The 17,758-nt window shown below is 35.1% G+C and overlaps 2 protein-coding genes across 2 annotated transcripts; one reads left to right on the plus strand and one right to left on the minus strand.

Annotated features, from left to right (window-relative positions):
• Positions 1–13,412: 13,412 nt before the first annotated feature.
• LOC121732262 (lactosylceramide 4-alpha-galactosyltransferase-like) lies at positions 13,413–15,905 on the plus strand. The gene is made up of 3 exons (XM_042122085.1): positions 13,413–14,260; positions 14,813–14,937; positions 15,635–15,905. Exons 1-3 carry the CDS (start codon positions 13,563–13,565, stop codon positions 15,853–15,855), a joined length of 1,044 nt encoding a protein of 347 aa, XP_041978019.1. The 5' UTR covers positions 13,413–13,562; the 3' UTR covers positions 15,856–15,905.
• A 702-nt stretch (positions 15,906–16,607) lies between these two features.
• Positions 16,608–17,259, minus strand: LOC121732586 (40S ribosomal protein S24). The gene is made up of 2 exons (XM_042122520.1): positions 17,104–17,259; positions 16,608–16,997 (listed from the first exon to the last, which is right to left on the minus strand). The coding sequence occupies exons 1-2, from the start codon at positions 17,151–17,153 to the stop codon at positions 16,649–16,651; spliced, it is 399 nt and encodes a 132-aa protein (XP_041978454.1). The 5' UTR covers positions 17,154–17,259; the 3' UTR covers positions 16,608–16,648.
• Positions 17,260–17,758: the final 499 nt, after the last annotated feature.

Below are 17,758 nucleotides of genomic sequence, written 5' to 3' on the forward strand. Positions count from 1 at the left end.
CCAGAGGCCCAATATCCTACCATATTCCCTTCCCTACCCATCCCTACCCTATTACCCTATTCCCTTTTAAAGGCCGGCAACGCACCTGCAGCTCTTCTGATGCTGCGAGTGCCCATGGGCGACGGAAGTTGCTTTCCATCAGGTGACCCGTTTGCTCGTTTGCCTCCTTAATTCATAAAAAAAAAAGAACGCGGCATTCCGATACGTTCGTTTGAGTCTCAAAACTGGGCCCGTACCACGAAACGGTTTTGAGACTCAAACAATCATACTAGAAAGTAGAATGTTGGTTCCTACTGTAACAAACGTGAAATGACGTTGTTAGAGCAGGACGTGGCATTGTCGTTCGATTGTTTGAGTCTCAAAACGGTTTCGTGGTACAAGCCCTGTTTCGTTGTAGGCCTCCAGATACTAGTAGACCAGTGGTACTCAACCTTTTTTCATATGGGCCACAGACATGTTTTAGTCCTGGTATCGCGAGGCCGCAACCAAAATAATTTACGTTGTTCAAAATTAGCGATTCAAAAGTAGAAAAATCTTAACGACTTTCACGACCACATGGCGCCATATGCGGTCGCAGGTTGAGTATAGCTGGTCCATACTATAAAGTGTGAATTATCTATCTGTCGAGCGGTATTATCTACCTTATCTCAACTGCATAAGGTTTATTGTTCAAAGCTTGTACTGAGATGCAATAATATATTTTGTAGTATAGTTAGCGAGTAGAAATGTAATATTGCTAGGAAACAAAATGGCCGCTGTAAACAGCTAATTATAAGTCATTCCGACATAGTATTCGCTTACAATAAATTATAACGCCTAGGTATAGATTAAATAATTAATAGCACTTTAATTATACTATAATTCCCACAGTTATAAGCTATTTATACAGTGTATAACTATGCAAGATCTGTGTCTTTGTCACATTGGAAACTTGTTGTGAGTTAATGTATCTATATATTAATACGTGAGAGAAAAACTTTGTTACCCTTTTTACGAAAAACGGGGAAACGTACCTACGTTTCCCCGTTTTTGCATGCACCTGCATGAAATTTCGCGCAGTTATAGTTTATATGGAGAAGGAGTGCATCGAGCCAATATTATTTTAAAATTATGCTTTTATCATATATATTTTTAACAAATAAAACGTTACACACACTACGACACTACTACTAAAAAAGATGACAGATTTTTGAGTGACAAGCCTATACATACGAATTATACTCTTTTATTTATGGTTGAAGTCTGTTGACAAATTGAAAATGGATTATTGTTTTTTTATTTAATTTAAGATATTATAAGACAATGCTTAAACGGCCAGTCTGAGATCAGCTGAGTCCCAGAGACAAGAACTGGAAAAAACTATGATGAAGTCAATATTTCTTTATTACAAATAGGTACTTAGTAGTCCTAATGTCGATGTCGTTGCAAGTAAGGTCGAATTTCGACCATTGGGCGATCTCTAGTGAACGTTAGTTAGCCGTATGGAGTGTAGATGGAGGAGAACTATCTCTGTATGTAAAAAGTGTCCGCTGAAATGCGTTAAATTAGGGTGGCGCTACAGTAGCAACAGGGTAAATTTTAAATCATTTAGCAGCTTTTATTTCAGCTATTTTAGGTTATATTTTTCAAAATATATTGGTATTAACCCAGTAATTCTATGACTCGGCTATTCGGCTAACTTCAATTTATATTTTGTTACCAACGGCTACATTCATTCCATACCCTTTGCTGCAGCAAGCGCCACTCTTGGAGGAATTTTCAACTGTTATTTACTGCAAACAGCTGGACACTGTTTCAAATATCCCCCATATAAGATAGTTCTCCTCCATCTACCCTCCATAGTGAGCCGGTAATTTCAAAAATTGCCACATTTGCATAAATGGGGGCTTTAGAGCCGGTAAGATGATTTGAAATCAGAAAAATGTGGATTTTATGTATAGCCAGATATATTAACTAGATGATGAGGTAAATTACAAGGTTTGTGCTATCAGAGAAGTTGATTCATAGGCAGATGGCAGACCTATAACGTAGTTTGGTCGAGTTATGTCAATACAGCCGACAGATCACAGCTTACATTGGTTTGACAAAATCCGACCAAATGACATAGGTCCGTCAACTGCATAGAAATGAATTTCCTCGATGGTACAAATTATAAGGAAAAAATGAGTAATTGTCCTTATGTTATAAAATGTTAGTTGTGTTCATCCACTAAATTGAGTTATGACAAAGATAACGGAATTTGAATAGTAATACACTTTGTAAATGTGTTTACTAGAAATGGGGTATATCTTGTAATTACTTATTAAGAATCCTTAGAAACGATAGTGATTATAGAAACCAAAAAGCTACTAAATGTACATTGCTAACACACAATAAAGTTATTAAATAATCACTGAGGTTGGGACTAAAATGCCTAGAATCTGGAATGCCAGAGTAATATAGGACTCTGGGCCAATGCAATAGAGTTAAAAATGGTAACCACTGCCTAACTTCTATCTAAAGGTGCCGGTTGGCGGCGGACGACATGAAGCAACATTATGGACTACTGACATGACACTACTGGTTTCTATGTATTTTTATCACTGACCTCCATTATACAAGTACTCTGGACTTACGATACCCTTTGAAATGGCTGCTGGTTTTTGTGCCTATTCGAAGCGGAATCAGAAGAAAACTAAATTTGACGTAAAAATGACGTTTGTAAGTCGCCATATTGGCGGTGATAGCAGTAGTGGGAGTACTTGGAAGTTGGAACTAATACTAGTTTCTACAACCAATAGCGATTAAGCGGCCATTTGCAAGTTACGTCAGATTTAGTTCTCTTCGTCCGCATTGAGGGCGCTGATACCGCTTCAAATAGGCACAAAAAGCAGGTGGGTATCATAAGTCCAGTGTACTTGTAATATGGAGGTCAGTGATTTTTATGAAATACCCTGCGCAGCTAGCGACACTTATTCATAGAAATACATAGAAACCAGTAGTGTCGCGACGACACGTCGTCTGCTGCCGCCTCATGTAGCGGGCTTCCAACTTGTAGCTTCATTATCACTAAAAACCTTATACTGCCTTTCCAAACTACACCGCTTATCCGTCCCTAAGGGCCGGGACACAAAAACACGATACGACGTCGTGTCGTATCATGACGCGGCGTCGTGTCGTGGTAATCCATGACGAGCATCGTAAAAAACTACGACGCGACACGGCACGTCGTCGCGTCGTAGAAACTCACGATGCGTCATCTTTGAATTTCTACGTGAGTTTCTACGACGCGACGTCGTGCGACGCGTCACGATGTCGTGTCGTAGTTTTTTACGATGCTCGTCATGGATTTCCACGACACGACGTCGCATCGTGAAACGACGCCGCGTCGTGTTACGACACGACTTCGTATCGTGTTTTTGTATCCCGGCCGTAACCCACGGCTAAATTTTATACAGGTTGTTCGAGTGAACACCGTTATCCTTAAAACCATCAAATGAGCCCGTCAAAATGAACAAATAGAAAAAGTTGTTCATTTTGACTCATTTGATGGTTTTAAGAATAACGGTGTTCACCCGAACAACCTGTATTGTGATTACCCTTTAGTTAAAATATATCTGTAGCTTGTAGATTTTTTATTGTTGCACATAATAAGCTTCCATTAGAAATCTTAGCTATTTTTATATAAAAAAAAAGTATTTTTTTAAAACCACTTAAAAATTCCCCGCTTTATAAATACTAAATAACGTTGCGTTTATTAAATAAGCAAAAACTTGTGAATTTTAGTTCCTAAGGCTCTATTCATGCGTCCGCGCGAACGAGCGTTTTTGCCGCTACATGCCGCGACCGAGCCGCTATTTAAATAAAATATGCTTGTGACCTCGCGGTGTTGCGGCCAAAGTAGATAAATCGAGTCTAAATGTTATGATTTCATTACAAGCGTATTCGACATAACCACCTCTTGTTCATCTTATAAAAGTGTAGTAAAGTAGTTTTTATATTTTAAACCTATTCAGTAATATTGTTTAATTAGTTATTTTAACCAAATGTGACTGAGTTATATAAGAAATGTTACTATGAAAACATCACTAAAAAGTGTTCAAAGATTCCGAGGAAAGAGGAGGGGCATATGATCATATCGTAGCCAGTATACATTATTGAACATTAAAAAAAAACATATTTTCTTATTGCACCATTCCCCAGTATTGCTATAATTATCTTTTTTTACCTCCCATGGTAGAGATTTTACGACATACAATAAAATATTCAGCTTTTCAAGCTCTTTCAGTTGATATAATATTATGTGTGGATGTGCTACAGCCTACAGCTCGGGTACGAAAATGCCCCTTGTCCTTTCTTATGACTTATAACCCAGTATTGAATTAAATTAGTAACATTTTAATTTTATTTAATGATGTAATTGTAATATAATTACAAATGATTATTATTCCAAAATATTCTAGTTACTAAGGTGTGGTAGTTGTGCCACCGGACCGGACACCGCGCCACACCGGAATGGCAGCGGCGAGGCGAGCACTTTCAGTGTCATGTGATTTTAAACTTTATCTTCATTAGTATTAAACATAGTAGCCACGGGCGGCCGTAGACTTCTCAAGCGATACTATGTTTTACAATAATGAAGATAAAGTTTAAAATCGTATGACACTGAAAGTGCTCGCCTCGCCGCTGCCATTCCGGTGTAGCGCGGCCTTTAAGATTACTTAGTAGATGAAGACCAATTTGGCCAAATTTATTTAGAAATATTATGCTGTTAGCACAGAAAAAAAACACTTATTAATACGTACAGTAAAATACAATGTTAAATAAGCGTTTGTAAAGTTAACGATTTAAAATAAATAAAATTATTGAGGATACCTATTATAGCGTATATTTGCGTTAAGTTTAAAGTGAGCCTTGATGAATGATGATAAATTGCGTATGAACAAAGTTCGTAAAGCTTTATAGTAGCCCATTTCCAATATAACGCAAAGGTTAGAGCAGAGGCCGCTACTAGCACGTACAGTTAATAATGTATGTTCAGTAGCTCTACCATGAGTTTAAAGCTATAGTATTTATCGATACTCAATACCAACTACGTAAGTATTTAGTATGACTATTTTAGTTCCGCAAGTAACCGCTAGAGGCGCTGTAAAATTTACCATACTAAAAATGTTCGTAGTCGGTATCGAGTATCGAGAAATACTATAGCTTTAAACTCATGGTAGAGCTACAGTGCTGCCTCTATCGTGAAAACATTGAAGTAAGGTCAATGTGTCGAAGTCCGGCATACTTTTCTAAAATTAAAGTTTAACATAATTTATTGACTTGAGATTCGCTTTTTAAAGTAACTTGTGTCATCGGAAATTGTAGGCTATATATTAATTAGACCTATAATGATCTAAAAATAACCTTAGTTGCCGTATTTTTGATTTATTCCATTCTAATACCAAAAACTAATACCACTGGTATTTGTTTCAACTCATATATTTTTTCTATTCCGAACCGATACCATTGTTTAAACTAATACCAAAACAAGTTCAAAGATATAAGGTACAGTCAGTAAAAATGCTTTGTATGTAAATATAAGACCTTTAATTGAAAAAAAAAACAGATAACTCCAAAAAAATCAAATTTTGTTAGCAAACGTCTTGTTCAATGATAAAATATCACTTAAATAATCAACTTTAATATAATTTTAGTTCCTCTCTATACCTGTATAATATTTTTTTTGCAAAAACATCAAACAGGAAGAATTTACTTACAATCTAAAAATTACAAAATATCTCAAAAAATTAACTCTTAATTTATATTGAAATTTATCTGACATAGTTATTATTAGACAGGTACGTAATTATTCACGTCTACCTATCTCATAACAACTATGTCAGGTAAATTTTTAACAAAAATAAATCACTTTTTATCTAACAATTGTAAAATATCACAGAAAATCAACTTTTTGTTTAATCAAATCAGTCATTCTTCACCTATATAGCAATGAATCAGCAATTTTTTTTTTGCAAAAACGTCATATATGAATAATTCACTTATAATCTAAGAATTATAAAATATCACAGAAAATCAACTATTAGTATAATCAGCTAAATGACGTGTAAATAATTTCTTATATTTCAACAATTAGTAGCTAAACCCTTAATTTTTCTAAGCAGTGACCTACGGAGATTTTGTTTTTGAGGAGTTGGTCAGTTACGTATGTGATCCACGAATTTTTCATAATAGTTGTCTGTGCACATCGTTTTGCGGGGGGTGCGTTTGATTTATATTGAGTAATAACCACTGTTTGTAAATCTGCGTCCTCTTTCAGCACGTTCAGAAGCTGATATAAATTAGCATTCTTTGGCACAGCCGAGTTTAATTTCTTATGCCAAGATTCTACGGCATTTGTGGTTCGATGGCGTTCACCATGAACGCACCAAATGTCTACAAAACTCTCGTTCTCTAGCCATTGTGACACCATGTAGTCATTAAATGTTTGAATGGCGTCAGTATCAGGACAGTCTTCCATTATGTAGCACCATCCTTCTGATATGAATTTACGAGGAAGTAAAGGCAGTAAAGCTGAAAGTCTTACATGTCTTTGGGTGATAGCATCTTTTGTCAGATCCAACTGTTTTGCTTTTTTCCATACATTTTTGGAATAATGAAAGTAGCATCCTTTAATCACAACTGACGGAAAAACAATTGTAATGGCGTTCATTGCGGCTAGTTCAAAATCTGTTAAAAATTTTACGGGTTCCCACCCAGGAATGTTTTGTTTCAAAATTTCAAATAATTTTTTGTATGTTTCTTCTGTTTTTTTGTTAAGTAAAACATAAATAAGAGGAACTATACGAGTGTGATCTTCGTCACTTCCCAGATCTCCGTGGATAGTATATAACTGCACAAAAGGCTCAGGGGTGCAATCGAATGTTCCGTCGCTTTCAAAAAATTTAATGCTCGGAATTTTCTCTAGTTGATTTGGACTGACCAAGATTATTATTCGGGTATTGGAAGACTCATCTTTATAATCGTAAAACAAAAAATCTCTAAATTGTAATGGAACTTCTACTTCATCAATTGATTTACATTTAATTTTTTTTACACCAGCTGCGTTGTTTCTTGCATAATACAATTTTGATTTGATGTTTGCAAACGATGGGATATTTCTCACCAAATCTGATTCAGTAGCGCAGAATTGTGATTTGAATTTGTTATATATGTTTGGTATTGGGGCGAAATCAGACTTCATCACTTTATCTCTTAAATCATCCAGCTTTTTTGCCATTACATTTTTGAATTCATCGGGCTCGCAGCTATGATTTTTCTCATTGGAAATATTGCCATCCTGTGAGGACAACAAAATAGCTTTAGCAAAATAGTTTTCGGATAAAAATACATATTGAAAGATGGAACACTAACTGTCTTTTTCATAATATAACGCTTACCGAAGGTATAAAGGTAAAGGAGGGAATAGTTTGAACTACCTAGTCTTTTGAACAATTTGTTGAATTTGTTATCATGCAATCTGGGAAAAAGCGGCAAAGGCCGTTGCCGTTAATACTTGTAATTCTGGTGAAGTACCACACCACCGACTAAATTAATTATAAAAGCAGCCGTTTCTTTGGAAAAACTGTACACCATACACAATTTAAACTCTATGTAAGAAGTTGGTAACATACCTTTATCTGTAAAGATCCACTGCACTCTTTAACATTCACACATCTCCAATGGGTCCATCCATTTTTATTTTCCCTTTTTTTTGTGTACTGGTAACCAGCTCTCATTAAAACCAAGCCACCATTTCTTGTTATGAAAGTCAAGCTTCCTGTTTTTCCCGAAGATGTTGAGGGCTGATTATCAGCTTCCTCAGACATATCTAAAAAAAATTATATATTGTATGTAACTTTTACATTTGCTTGGATTATGATAAAAAAATCAAATAATAGGTATTTTAAATAACACTAATTTTAATAAAGAGAAGTAAATTATACAAAAGAACAAATTAATATACTCACTTAATAAATAAAAATCACTGTCACTCTGATACCAATACGCCACCGCCACCGCACGGAAATGTACTGAGGAATTTATGTAGATAAAATTTCTCTCCGAGTCAAAGCACAACATTCCAGTCACACTTGACTCTGATTGGTTGTTTCGAATTTTGGAACAATAGAGCAAACTCACCCTTTCTCGCAGGTAAAAAAAATAGCAAGATGATTCACTAAAACTACTCTTACCTATGCTAACCTTTGTAAAAATATTGGAGTGAAGTGAATTTGGAAAGTTTTAAGCATTATATTACGATTACATAAAAATATTGAAAAACAAATTTACTTTGATTAGGTTTGACTGCGCTGACTGTACCAAATTCAAGTTGTTGGTATTCGTTCGTACATTAAATTAAATTATTTAAAAAGTGGTATCGGTTCGGAATAGAAAAAAAATATGAGTTGAAACAAATACCAGTGGTATTAGTTTTTGGTATTAGAATGGAATAAATCGTATTTTTTTACTTACGTGGTATTTTTTAAAAACTCGGCGTGTAGACGGACTTCCCTTACAGTTTGAGGTAAGTCCGTCTAGCAGCAGTATAGCCATAACTTGTGAAGTAAAATGCATGGCAACGGTTTCTAGCAAAGCCGCAAAACGGCCATTCAAATATGTGTTTAAGGTGTCGGTAATAAGGTTTGCATTTTAAGGCAAGTCCGGCATATCGAAAGTCTAAGTGGTTGCAAACATTTTTATTAAAATTATAGTGCATTTTTTGAAAAATTAAACACTAAGTATAAATATAAATGTTTATTACAACAAAATTATATTAATTAGTGCCGGTAAAATCAACAACTTTGCTTCATCATCATTTATGGGATGAGACATTTTTCAACATACTTCCCTACTTAATTTTGATTTGATTTTTGTTATTGATATGTCTACTTAGTACCTATTTTTTTTTATTCCTTCATATTATTATTTAGTTAGTTAAAATAACTTTTTAGTTTACGTGGCAGATTGGGGCCAAGCACGCGAAAGTTACGCGTTTTTACCATTATTTTCGCCGCTCAATTAAAATTATAAGGGTTGTTGGTCCGGGAGGTAGGATTTTTTAAGAAAATTTCCTGCTCTTTATGGATCTTTTTTAAAATTTTGATTATCTCAAATAATTTTTGGTTTTTGGAATATAAAAAAAACCAAACCCTTCTTTTTTTACTTAGTAGTTTATAACTTTTGCAATTTTTATCAGCCCCTCTTGTATGCTCTTTTCGTGCAGTAAAATTAGGGCAATGCTATGATTTAGTAGACCATAGTTTAAATGCAAATCTTTATATTAATACGTGAGAGAAAAACTTTGTAACCCTTTTTACGAAAAATGGGGAAACGTAGGTGCATGAAATTTCGCACAGTTATAGTTTATATGGTGAAGGAGTGCATCGAGCTAATATTATTTTAAAATTATGCTTTTATCATATATATTTTTAACAAATAAAACGTTACACACACTACGACACTACTACTAGGAAAAATGACAGATTTTTGAGTGACAGCTTATACATACGATATACTTCAAGCAGACTTCAACCATAAATAAAAGAGTATAATTCGTATGTATCGGACATACGAATTATACTCTTTTATTTATGGTTGAAGTCTGCTGACAATAAGTTGACAAATTGAAAATCGATTATTGTTTTTTTTATTTAGTTTTAGATACTATCTAATAGTACTATCTAATGCTTAAACGGCCAGTCTGAGATCAGCTGAGTCCCAGAGACAAGAATTGAAAAAAACTATGATGAAGTCAATATTTTTTACAAAATATAGGTAGTAGTTCTAATGTCGTTGCAAGTAATGTCGAATTTCGACCATTGGGCAATCTCTAGCTAACGATAAAGACATGTATATTTGAAAAGGTTGACAATATCTGATTCGAGGCAAGACCGGCATATGACGGCCATTCCTTGTGAAAACTAGACGGACTTCCCAATTATTGCAATTTTAGGTTAGACACATGTTGCAGGTGATAATAACGAAAATAAAGCGATATTAACGAATCGAACACCAGTAATAAGTAAAAGGATCACTAAATTACTTATGTAATCCAAGACACTCCAAAAACTCCTTCGTAAATCCACTTTTTTTAATTTTTTTGACAGAGACTTACACTCCGATTGCGAGTACAAAACGGAAAAAAATTTTGAGATCTTTTTTTTCGTAACAGGTATTATGTAGCGACATGTCTGTTTCTTAGATCAAACTAACTTTGCAATATTGTTTTACCCACTGAGCCATATGAAACTAGTCGTTCAAATATGGAAGTTATTGCCGCTAGACGGACTTACCTCCCAGACGGACTTCGACACATTGACCTTATAGCTTATTGGTGAAATTTATGTCAATTTTGATTACTTACTTCAAACTTGTTGCGTGACTATGTACGTCTACCTGTCATATAAAGAGCACAAAATGTAAAATATAATATTTTATCCTAGACTAAAATCCTATTATATGAGATATGATTGATTAAATTATTTTGACTTAAGTTTTAAATGTTCAACAATTTTTAATGTTAAGATTAGCAATAAAAGTGTAATGAAAGTATTTTTGGTTAGCTTTGAATTTTACGACAATCCAGTGACTACGTTACTTTAAATATCTATAAAAATAATTGTAATGGCGCCCATTTTATTTTTCTTAAATTCATTTTTCTTATAATTTGTTTACTTTTAGTGCAAATATAAGCGTAGTTCAACCATATTGTACAAATAAGTAGTCGTAGTATGCCTTGTATATAGCATTAGAATTGTTAGAGGGCAAAATTTGAGTATGGAATACGAAGATGCGGGTCTTGGATTGACTGAAATATTTATATATGAGTATAGCACTTTTGTTGCAAAATATATTTAGTTTTTTTAAGAAATATGAATATACATAGAAAAATACGATGTTAGGGCAGCGCACGTTGATATTGTAACATTATTTTCTTACTATTAAAATATTTGTAGGTATATCAGACAACTTATTAAATACAATGAAAGCCTTTTCCTGATACATCGGAAAATTTATTTGTGGGATACTTAAACCTAAGATATAAAGTTATCAGTTAAGTAAATATTTTAGTAAAAAGAAATACTGTTTATTTTCTTGCCTACTACGTCAGTAAGTACTAAAAATATTTCTCATAAAAAATTATTGTATTGCTGCCTTGATTCAATAGCTCGCAGCGCACTTAGTCATGCACTATTTTAATGTAAAATATGTCATATGAATTTGATTGGCATGTATATTGTATATCCAGTTTTAATCATTTTCATTTATGTAAACAAAACTGTATGGACGGCTATAATGCTACCAATTCAAAAACCGCGCAATAAAGAATTAAGACACATAATATTTTATTTTGTCGGCCTATTGTTTTGTTTACATTTAAATAAAAATGAATTGAAACAAAGTTTACATAAGAAACTTATAAAAGAAAGATATATTTATTTTAATAATACATTGTCGATAAGATTTTACCGGTGATGTCATTTAGTTGTAAATTATAATTTATTTAATTGATAAAGAATAAATTGTGTTATCCAAGTTGGTGTTTTATTTTACAAGTAAGTACCTAATATCAATATATGTATATTAAATTATTTTCAATTTATTGTAATCACCAAAACTTATAAGTTAAGATTCGTTTTGAACTAGAAAACTTTAATACGATAATTGATAACAACTACTTTCAATAAGACTAAGATAAAAGTACTAGGATAACATAACTGACATGTAAGTAAACAGTTAAAATTGTTGATAGCTGTGATTATGGGCTTAAATGTTAAAAGTACTGGGATAACGTGTACTTAGAAGAAAGTAAAGACGTCTTAGGGTGGGGTTGCACCAGAGGCGTGGTTAAAGATAGCGTTACTTTCTTTTTTCGCCATGTTCATTTAAAGCAGTGGTCCCCAACCTTTATTTCATGCGGACCACAAACGTGTTTTGGTCTTGGTGTCGCGGGCCGCAAGTCGCAACAATTTTTTTTTAAATAACATTCTTCAAAATTAACGATTTAAAAGTGGAAAAAATTTAACGACTATCACGTGTAGAACTTACGTTATTTTGCCGGTGGACGTGAATTTCAAAATTGTTTAACATTACGCGGGCCACAAATAAAGTCCCGGCGGGCCGCCGCGCGGGTTGGGGATAGCGGATTTAAAGCCTTGTCGAGCTCTATAACCAAAGATTTGACATTTTGAATTGTAGTTATAGTTAAAGTAAGTTGGTGCAACCCACCCTAAATGTTAAAAGTACTGGGATAACGTTTGCCGTACTTAGAAGAAATATAAAAACCATTGTAATAACTACCCTTTTAACTCCTTTATCGACCAACGGCCACTTGGTTACGCAGGTTCCAAAAACAACCAATAGATGGCGTTTTTTTCTCCGGAAAACTAGTGATAAATACAAATTCGGAACCACTAGTAAGTACTTATTACCCCAGATGTAATTAATTGAAAAAAAATTGACATAAGCCTCATATTTTATCTGTCAAACTCTTCATTAAATTGAAGCCTGAAGGTTAAGCATAATTAAATGTCTCTGCGGCAGTAAAACAAACAAAATATTATGGTCAAGTATAACGTACACGTAAAGTAAACGTAACGTAAAGTCTAACTATTAGATATAGATAGCGTCAAGTAACTTTTATCTACCGCATTTTCCTTTTTTTTTTATGAAATAAGGGGGCAGACGAGCAAACAGGTCACCTGATGGAAAGCAACTTCCGTCGCTCATGGACACTCGCAGCATCAGAAGAGCTGCATGTGCGTTGCCGGCCTTTTAAGAGGGAATAGGGTAATAGGGGAGGGAAGGGAAGGGAGTAGGGGAGGGTAGGAAAGGGAATAGGGTAGGGATTGGGCCTCCGGTAAACTCACTCACTCGGCGAAACACAGCGCAAGCGCTGTTTCACGCCGGTTTTCTGTGAGAACGTGGTATTTATCCGGTTGAGCCGGCCCATTCGTGCCGAAGCATGGCTCTCCCACGTATAAAAATTTGCAAATTTGCAAAGTTGCAAACATAAAAATATAGTATTGCCCATACGGCATCGGGCATACCGCACATGGAGTTATCTCTGGGGCTAGTGGCTATATCGAGCTCTGAGTGTTTAGCAACAGGTCTACTTATTGCTCCCTCGATTTATTCAGCACGCATGCGCCAAAGTCAGCCTTTGTACCAATTTCCTTTGGCCCAAGGCACAGACTACAAGTTATACACAAAAAATATGTACTTACTTACTGCTTTATCGGCCCGCAACTTTGTTTGCATGGAGATTGTTTATCCCCCAGGAACCTCTACATTTTGGCTATCTTAGGCAGCTATAGGTATTAAATTCTCTGTATGGCGCTACACCTGAAATATAACAATCGCCTACTTACATAATCTTGTACCACTTATACAGGAGACGAGCAGTCGCGTTTAGCATTTTGTGCGTTTACAACCTATATCCAGCCAATCAATTATTGACTTTCTTATCAGCTAATAATAATATTCAAAATAATCTGAAGCTTATTTTTCATTCAGAATAATTATTTTTGTGCGCTAATATGGCATCAGATGTTACTTCAAATATAATCAACCTATTAAAATCTCGAGCGAAAGATAAATCATTTATTATAACTTCAGTGATCCTACTTATTTTATTTATTATCATCGATAACGAGTTATCATCAGAGAACGAAGATTCAATGAATGACGTGTCCTGCCATTACGAATATGAGGCTGACGCTCTCACTCCAATAGAAGATCTTCCAATTTCACACAATCCTATCTTCTTCCACGAGACGTCATGCAGAGGCTACTTAGATTCTTACGAAATGTGCGCCATAGAATCCGCAGCTCGTCAGCATTCAGATTGGAAAATATACGTGCTTTTCAGTGGACCAGTCACAGCTGGCAATTTCAACAAACGTAGTTTCAAAATGCTGAAAAAGTATCCGAACGTACAATTTGCCAGAATTCGAATTTTGGATTACACGAAGAACACTCCAGTAGAGCAACTCGTGCACAGCGGTTCCCTCAACAGGTCGCAATGGAAAGTAGAGCATACTTCCCAGATACTTCGATTTGTGACTTTGTATAAACAGGGTGGCGTTTATATGGATTTAGACTTTGTAGTCGCAAAGCCTATAAGTTCCCTGGCTAGGAACTGGGTGGCAAGAGAATCTGATACAGAAATAGCGGCGGGCATCCTGGCTTTCTCACGAGACAGTGTTGGCAGAGATTTTGCTGAAGAGGCAATAAGGTTGGTTATCACATCTTATCAATATTAGTCACTACTAGGACTAGACAATAAGGGTCCCCGCAGACTTACAATTTGAAGTTGGCCGACTATCGTACAAACCACAGAAATAGATCAAGATAGAAGCGCCATGTCGCTCCAATTTGTATGAACACGAGCGTGTCACTTTTTTCATGTTTACTGTGACGTCACAAGAGCTAATTTCGAATCGATTCCGCGCGTACGGGTATTCTCATCACTAAAGCGCTCTTGTGACGTCACAGTTATAGGTATAAAAAAAGGGACACGCTCGTGTTCATACAAATTGGAGCGACATGGCGCTTCTATCTTGATCTATTTCTGTGGTTTGTACGATAGTCGGCCAACTTTAAATTGTAAGTCTTCGGGGACCCTAACAGAAACTACCTAAAGCTAGTTGTTTTAGAAAATTTATTTAAAAATATATGTAAAAACGTTACTTATCTATTTAAGATAATAATAGGAGTTTTTATCCAAACATTTACTTGCCTATAAAACTTATTTGTAAGAACTCATTTTAATGATATTTATTTTCAGAGAGCTAAGCACCAGCTTCACGGAGTCTGACTGGCGGAACAGTGGCTCAGGAGTGGTCACCAGGGTGCTGAAGAAGCGCTGCTCCACCCCACACCCCAGCTACATGTCTGCGGCCACTTGTGAAGGTGATTACTGATTACACTTACTAGTTCATGTTGAGAAAGATGGTTACAGAACGCTCATGACTTTTAAAAATGTCGGATGTGAAAAACAACAACTTTACAGGATAGTGATGCAAAGTCTAAATTGTACTATCAGAGAAGTTGGTTCCTATGCAAATCGGGGATCTAAGTAGTTTGGTTGCGTTACGTCAAACCCAGCTGACAGATCACAATTAACATTGAATTGACATATTCGACCAAATACTGTTGGTCTGTCAATTGCATAGGAATCAACTTCCTCGATGGTACATAGCTATCTTAGTAATGTAGAAACTTCAGAAACTATGCATAATATAGATTTTTTTCTTTTAGCTCATGATAGCCTTGGTTATTAAGACCTTTTCTGCCACCCACATCAAAAATTGGCTAGAAGTACATAAATAAATACAAATATCTTAAAATCTCCTAAAATCTCTTTTGGTTATTAATTCATCAAGCCCCATACGGTCACCGGGGACCGAGACACAATAGAAATTCTATTGTGCCTCGCTTTTCCACGATCAACGGGTTAATGGTGATAATTACAGAGATTTAATTATTACATAATTTTTTTTTTACATAGACAAATTTTCTGTAAAATTCTTTGTTAAATTAAAATTAAGAATATCTCTGAGTGTGACTTTCTTTTGGTTTTGATAAAAATCTCTACTTGTACTTACAGGGTTTGAAGTGTACGGGCCGCAATTCTTCTACCCAGTAGAATGGAAGAATGCTCGCAGTTATTTCCAGAAAGGAGATCTAAACGTACAGAATGCCTACACTTACCATCTCTGGAGTCACATTACTAGGAAGTTTGATGTGTACATAGGTTCACCGTATGAAAGACTTACCAAACGGTACTGTCCAGATACTTTCAAGTTGTATTATAGTACTGGTCAATAATTTCTATATCTATATAAATTAATTAATTGTTACATTGTTCATTCCTATTGTGTTTTACATTAAGCCTGTTTGATCTTAAATAAAATAAATTAATTAATCCTTTAATCTAAATATGTGACTGACTGACATGGTGATCTATCAACGCACAGCCCAAACCACTGGACGGATCGGGCTGAAATTTGGCATGCAGGTAGCTGTTATGACGTAGGCATCCGCTAAGAAAGGATTTTGATCAATTCTACCCCCAAAGGGTGAAAATAGGGAACGAAAGTTTGTATATAATAATACTTCTTTACGCGAGTGAAGCCGCGGGCAACAGCTCGTGTGTAATGTGTGTCAAATAAAAAAAATATATATTTTATGATGTCCAAAACTGTTATAAAATAAGATTTCAGATTAGCCAGTAAATACATAAATAAGACAAAAAGTATAAGTATAATGTTGCAGCCATGGATGTAACTTTTTTTTATTTATGTCCATGGTTGCAGCTTATATTTTTTTATATTCTAGATTACTTACTTGTAACACAAGATCAATGCTACAAACAAATATAGATATCGGGGTAGCTTAAATTAATGTTTATTGATTGTATTGTAACTTTATCTCATTCCCAACAATAATGTGACTCTTGTGTCTGTATTACTACGGATTTATAATGATTTTATAGAGGCAATCTAGTGAAAATTATCCTTTTGACATTTAAGAGGTTATGTTAGTAAAGATATCAGGACATAAATAAACTTGAACACAAATGGATTTTATAGTTTTTATTTACTTACAATTAACCGTCACATCACTTCTTGGCGGCGGCACCGACCTTCGATTTCTTGGTACCACGTACCTTCTTCATCCTGTTCTTGCGTTCCTTGCGCTGTTTGCGGGTCGGCCTCTTCTTTTCATATAGACCGTGGCGAGCTAACCTGTGCTTGGGCTCGAATTTCTTGGCCAGGTCTAGGGTGTCGTAGATGAGAGCGAAGCCTGTGGATTTGCCGCCTCCGAAGTTGGTTTTGAAACCGAACACGAAGACTACATCAGGTGTCACCTTGTACATTTTGGCGAGCTTTTCCCTGATCTCCGTCTTGCTGACGGTGGGCTTGCCCGGATGGAGGACATCGCAGACCATTTGCTTCCTGGCCAACAACCTGAAACACCACAAACGTTGTCACATAACCTGTCATGACCGTACAACGCGTTATCTCCACCTCACAACTGCTTTTATGACTTTCTCTAGCGAAATAACTATTTTACCTGTTGGTCATGAATTTACGGGTACGAATTGTTGCCGTTCCTTCACTCATTTTAGCTTATTTTTGAGATTTTTGCGTACGAAACGCACGTGTCTCTAACAACTTCACACGAAAAAGGACGTCAAAATGTTGCCAACGTCAAATTTAATTTTCCACCTTTCAAGTTTCAAATGACATTATTGACAGCTGACAAATGATTCCAATTTCCAACTTAATCTTTGTAAATCGAATAAAAAGAGACAAAAAATACATTTTTGTTTATTCATGCGACGAATTATAATTGTTATTAAATTGCAAAATTTTGATAAAAAATAAATTATTAAACATCAAATAAACAAACATCCAAAATATTTTATGCTGGCAATATTAGTTATAATTTTTTAACTTACAAACTAATAGTCAGGCCAGGACATAATTTCTGAAAAGCCACAAGAATATAGTAAAAAGTATTTCAAACAATTAGAGTCTGGCTAGCGAAAGATGAGACTGGAAAAAGGCGACAAATTCAAAAAATCGATGTATAACAACCCTGTTTATAGCCGGAATTATATTTTGAATCTACGAACTACGAATAATAAAAACTAAGAAACCTTATTATTCGTAGTTCGTAGATCACAATGATATTCTATGTTACTAACGTAACTAGATTGGAAGTT

This window comes from Aricia agestis, chromosome 12 (assembly GCF_905147365.1).
Source record: "Aricia agestis chromosome 12, ilAriAges1.1, whole genome shotgun sequence".
NCBI lineage: Eukaryota > Metazoa > Arthropoda > Insecta > Lepidoptera > Lycaenidae > Aricia > Aricia agestis.

Bases quoted from the DNA above. Each gene is read 5' to 3' on its own strand.
- LOC121732262 (XM_042122085.1), top strand. From the start codon at position 13,563: ATGGCATCAGATGTTACTTCAAATATAATCAACCTATTAAAATCTCGA. The intron at 14,261-14,812 runs GTTGGTTATCAC...ATTTATTTTCAG, and splicing joins TTTGCTGAAGAGGCAATAAG to AGAGCTAAGCACCAGCTTCA. The intron at 14,938-15,634 runs GTGATTACTGAT...TTGTACTTACAG, and splicing joins GTCTGCGGCCACTTGTGAAG to GGTTTGAAGTGTACGGGCCG.
- LOC121732586 (XM_042122520.1), bottom strand. From the start codon at position 17,153: ATGAGTGAAGGAACGGCAACAATTCGTACCCGTAAATTCATGACCAAC. The intron at 16,998-17,103 runs GTAAAATAGTTA...GTGGTGTTTCAG, and splicing joins CGTAAATTCATGACCAACAG to GTTGTTGGCCAGGAAGCAAA.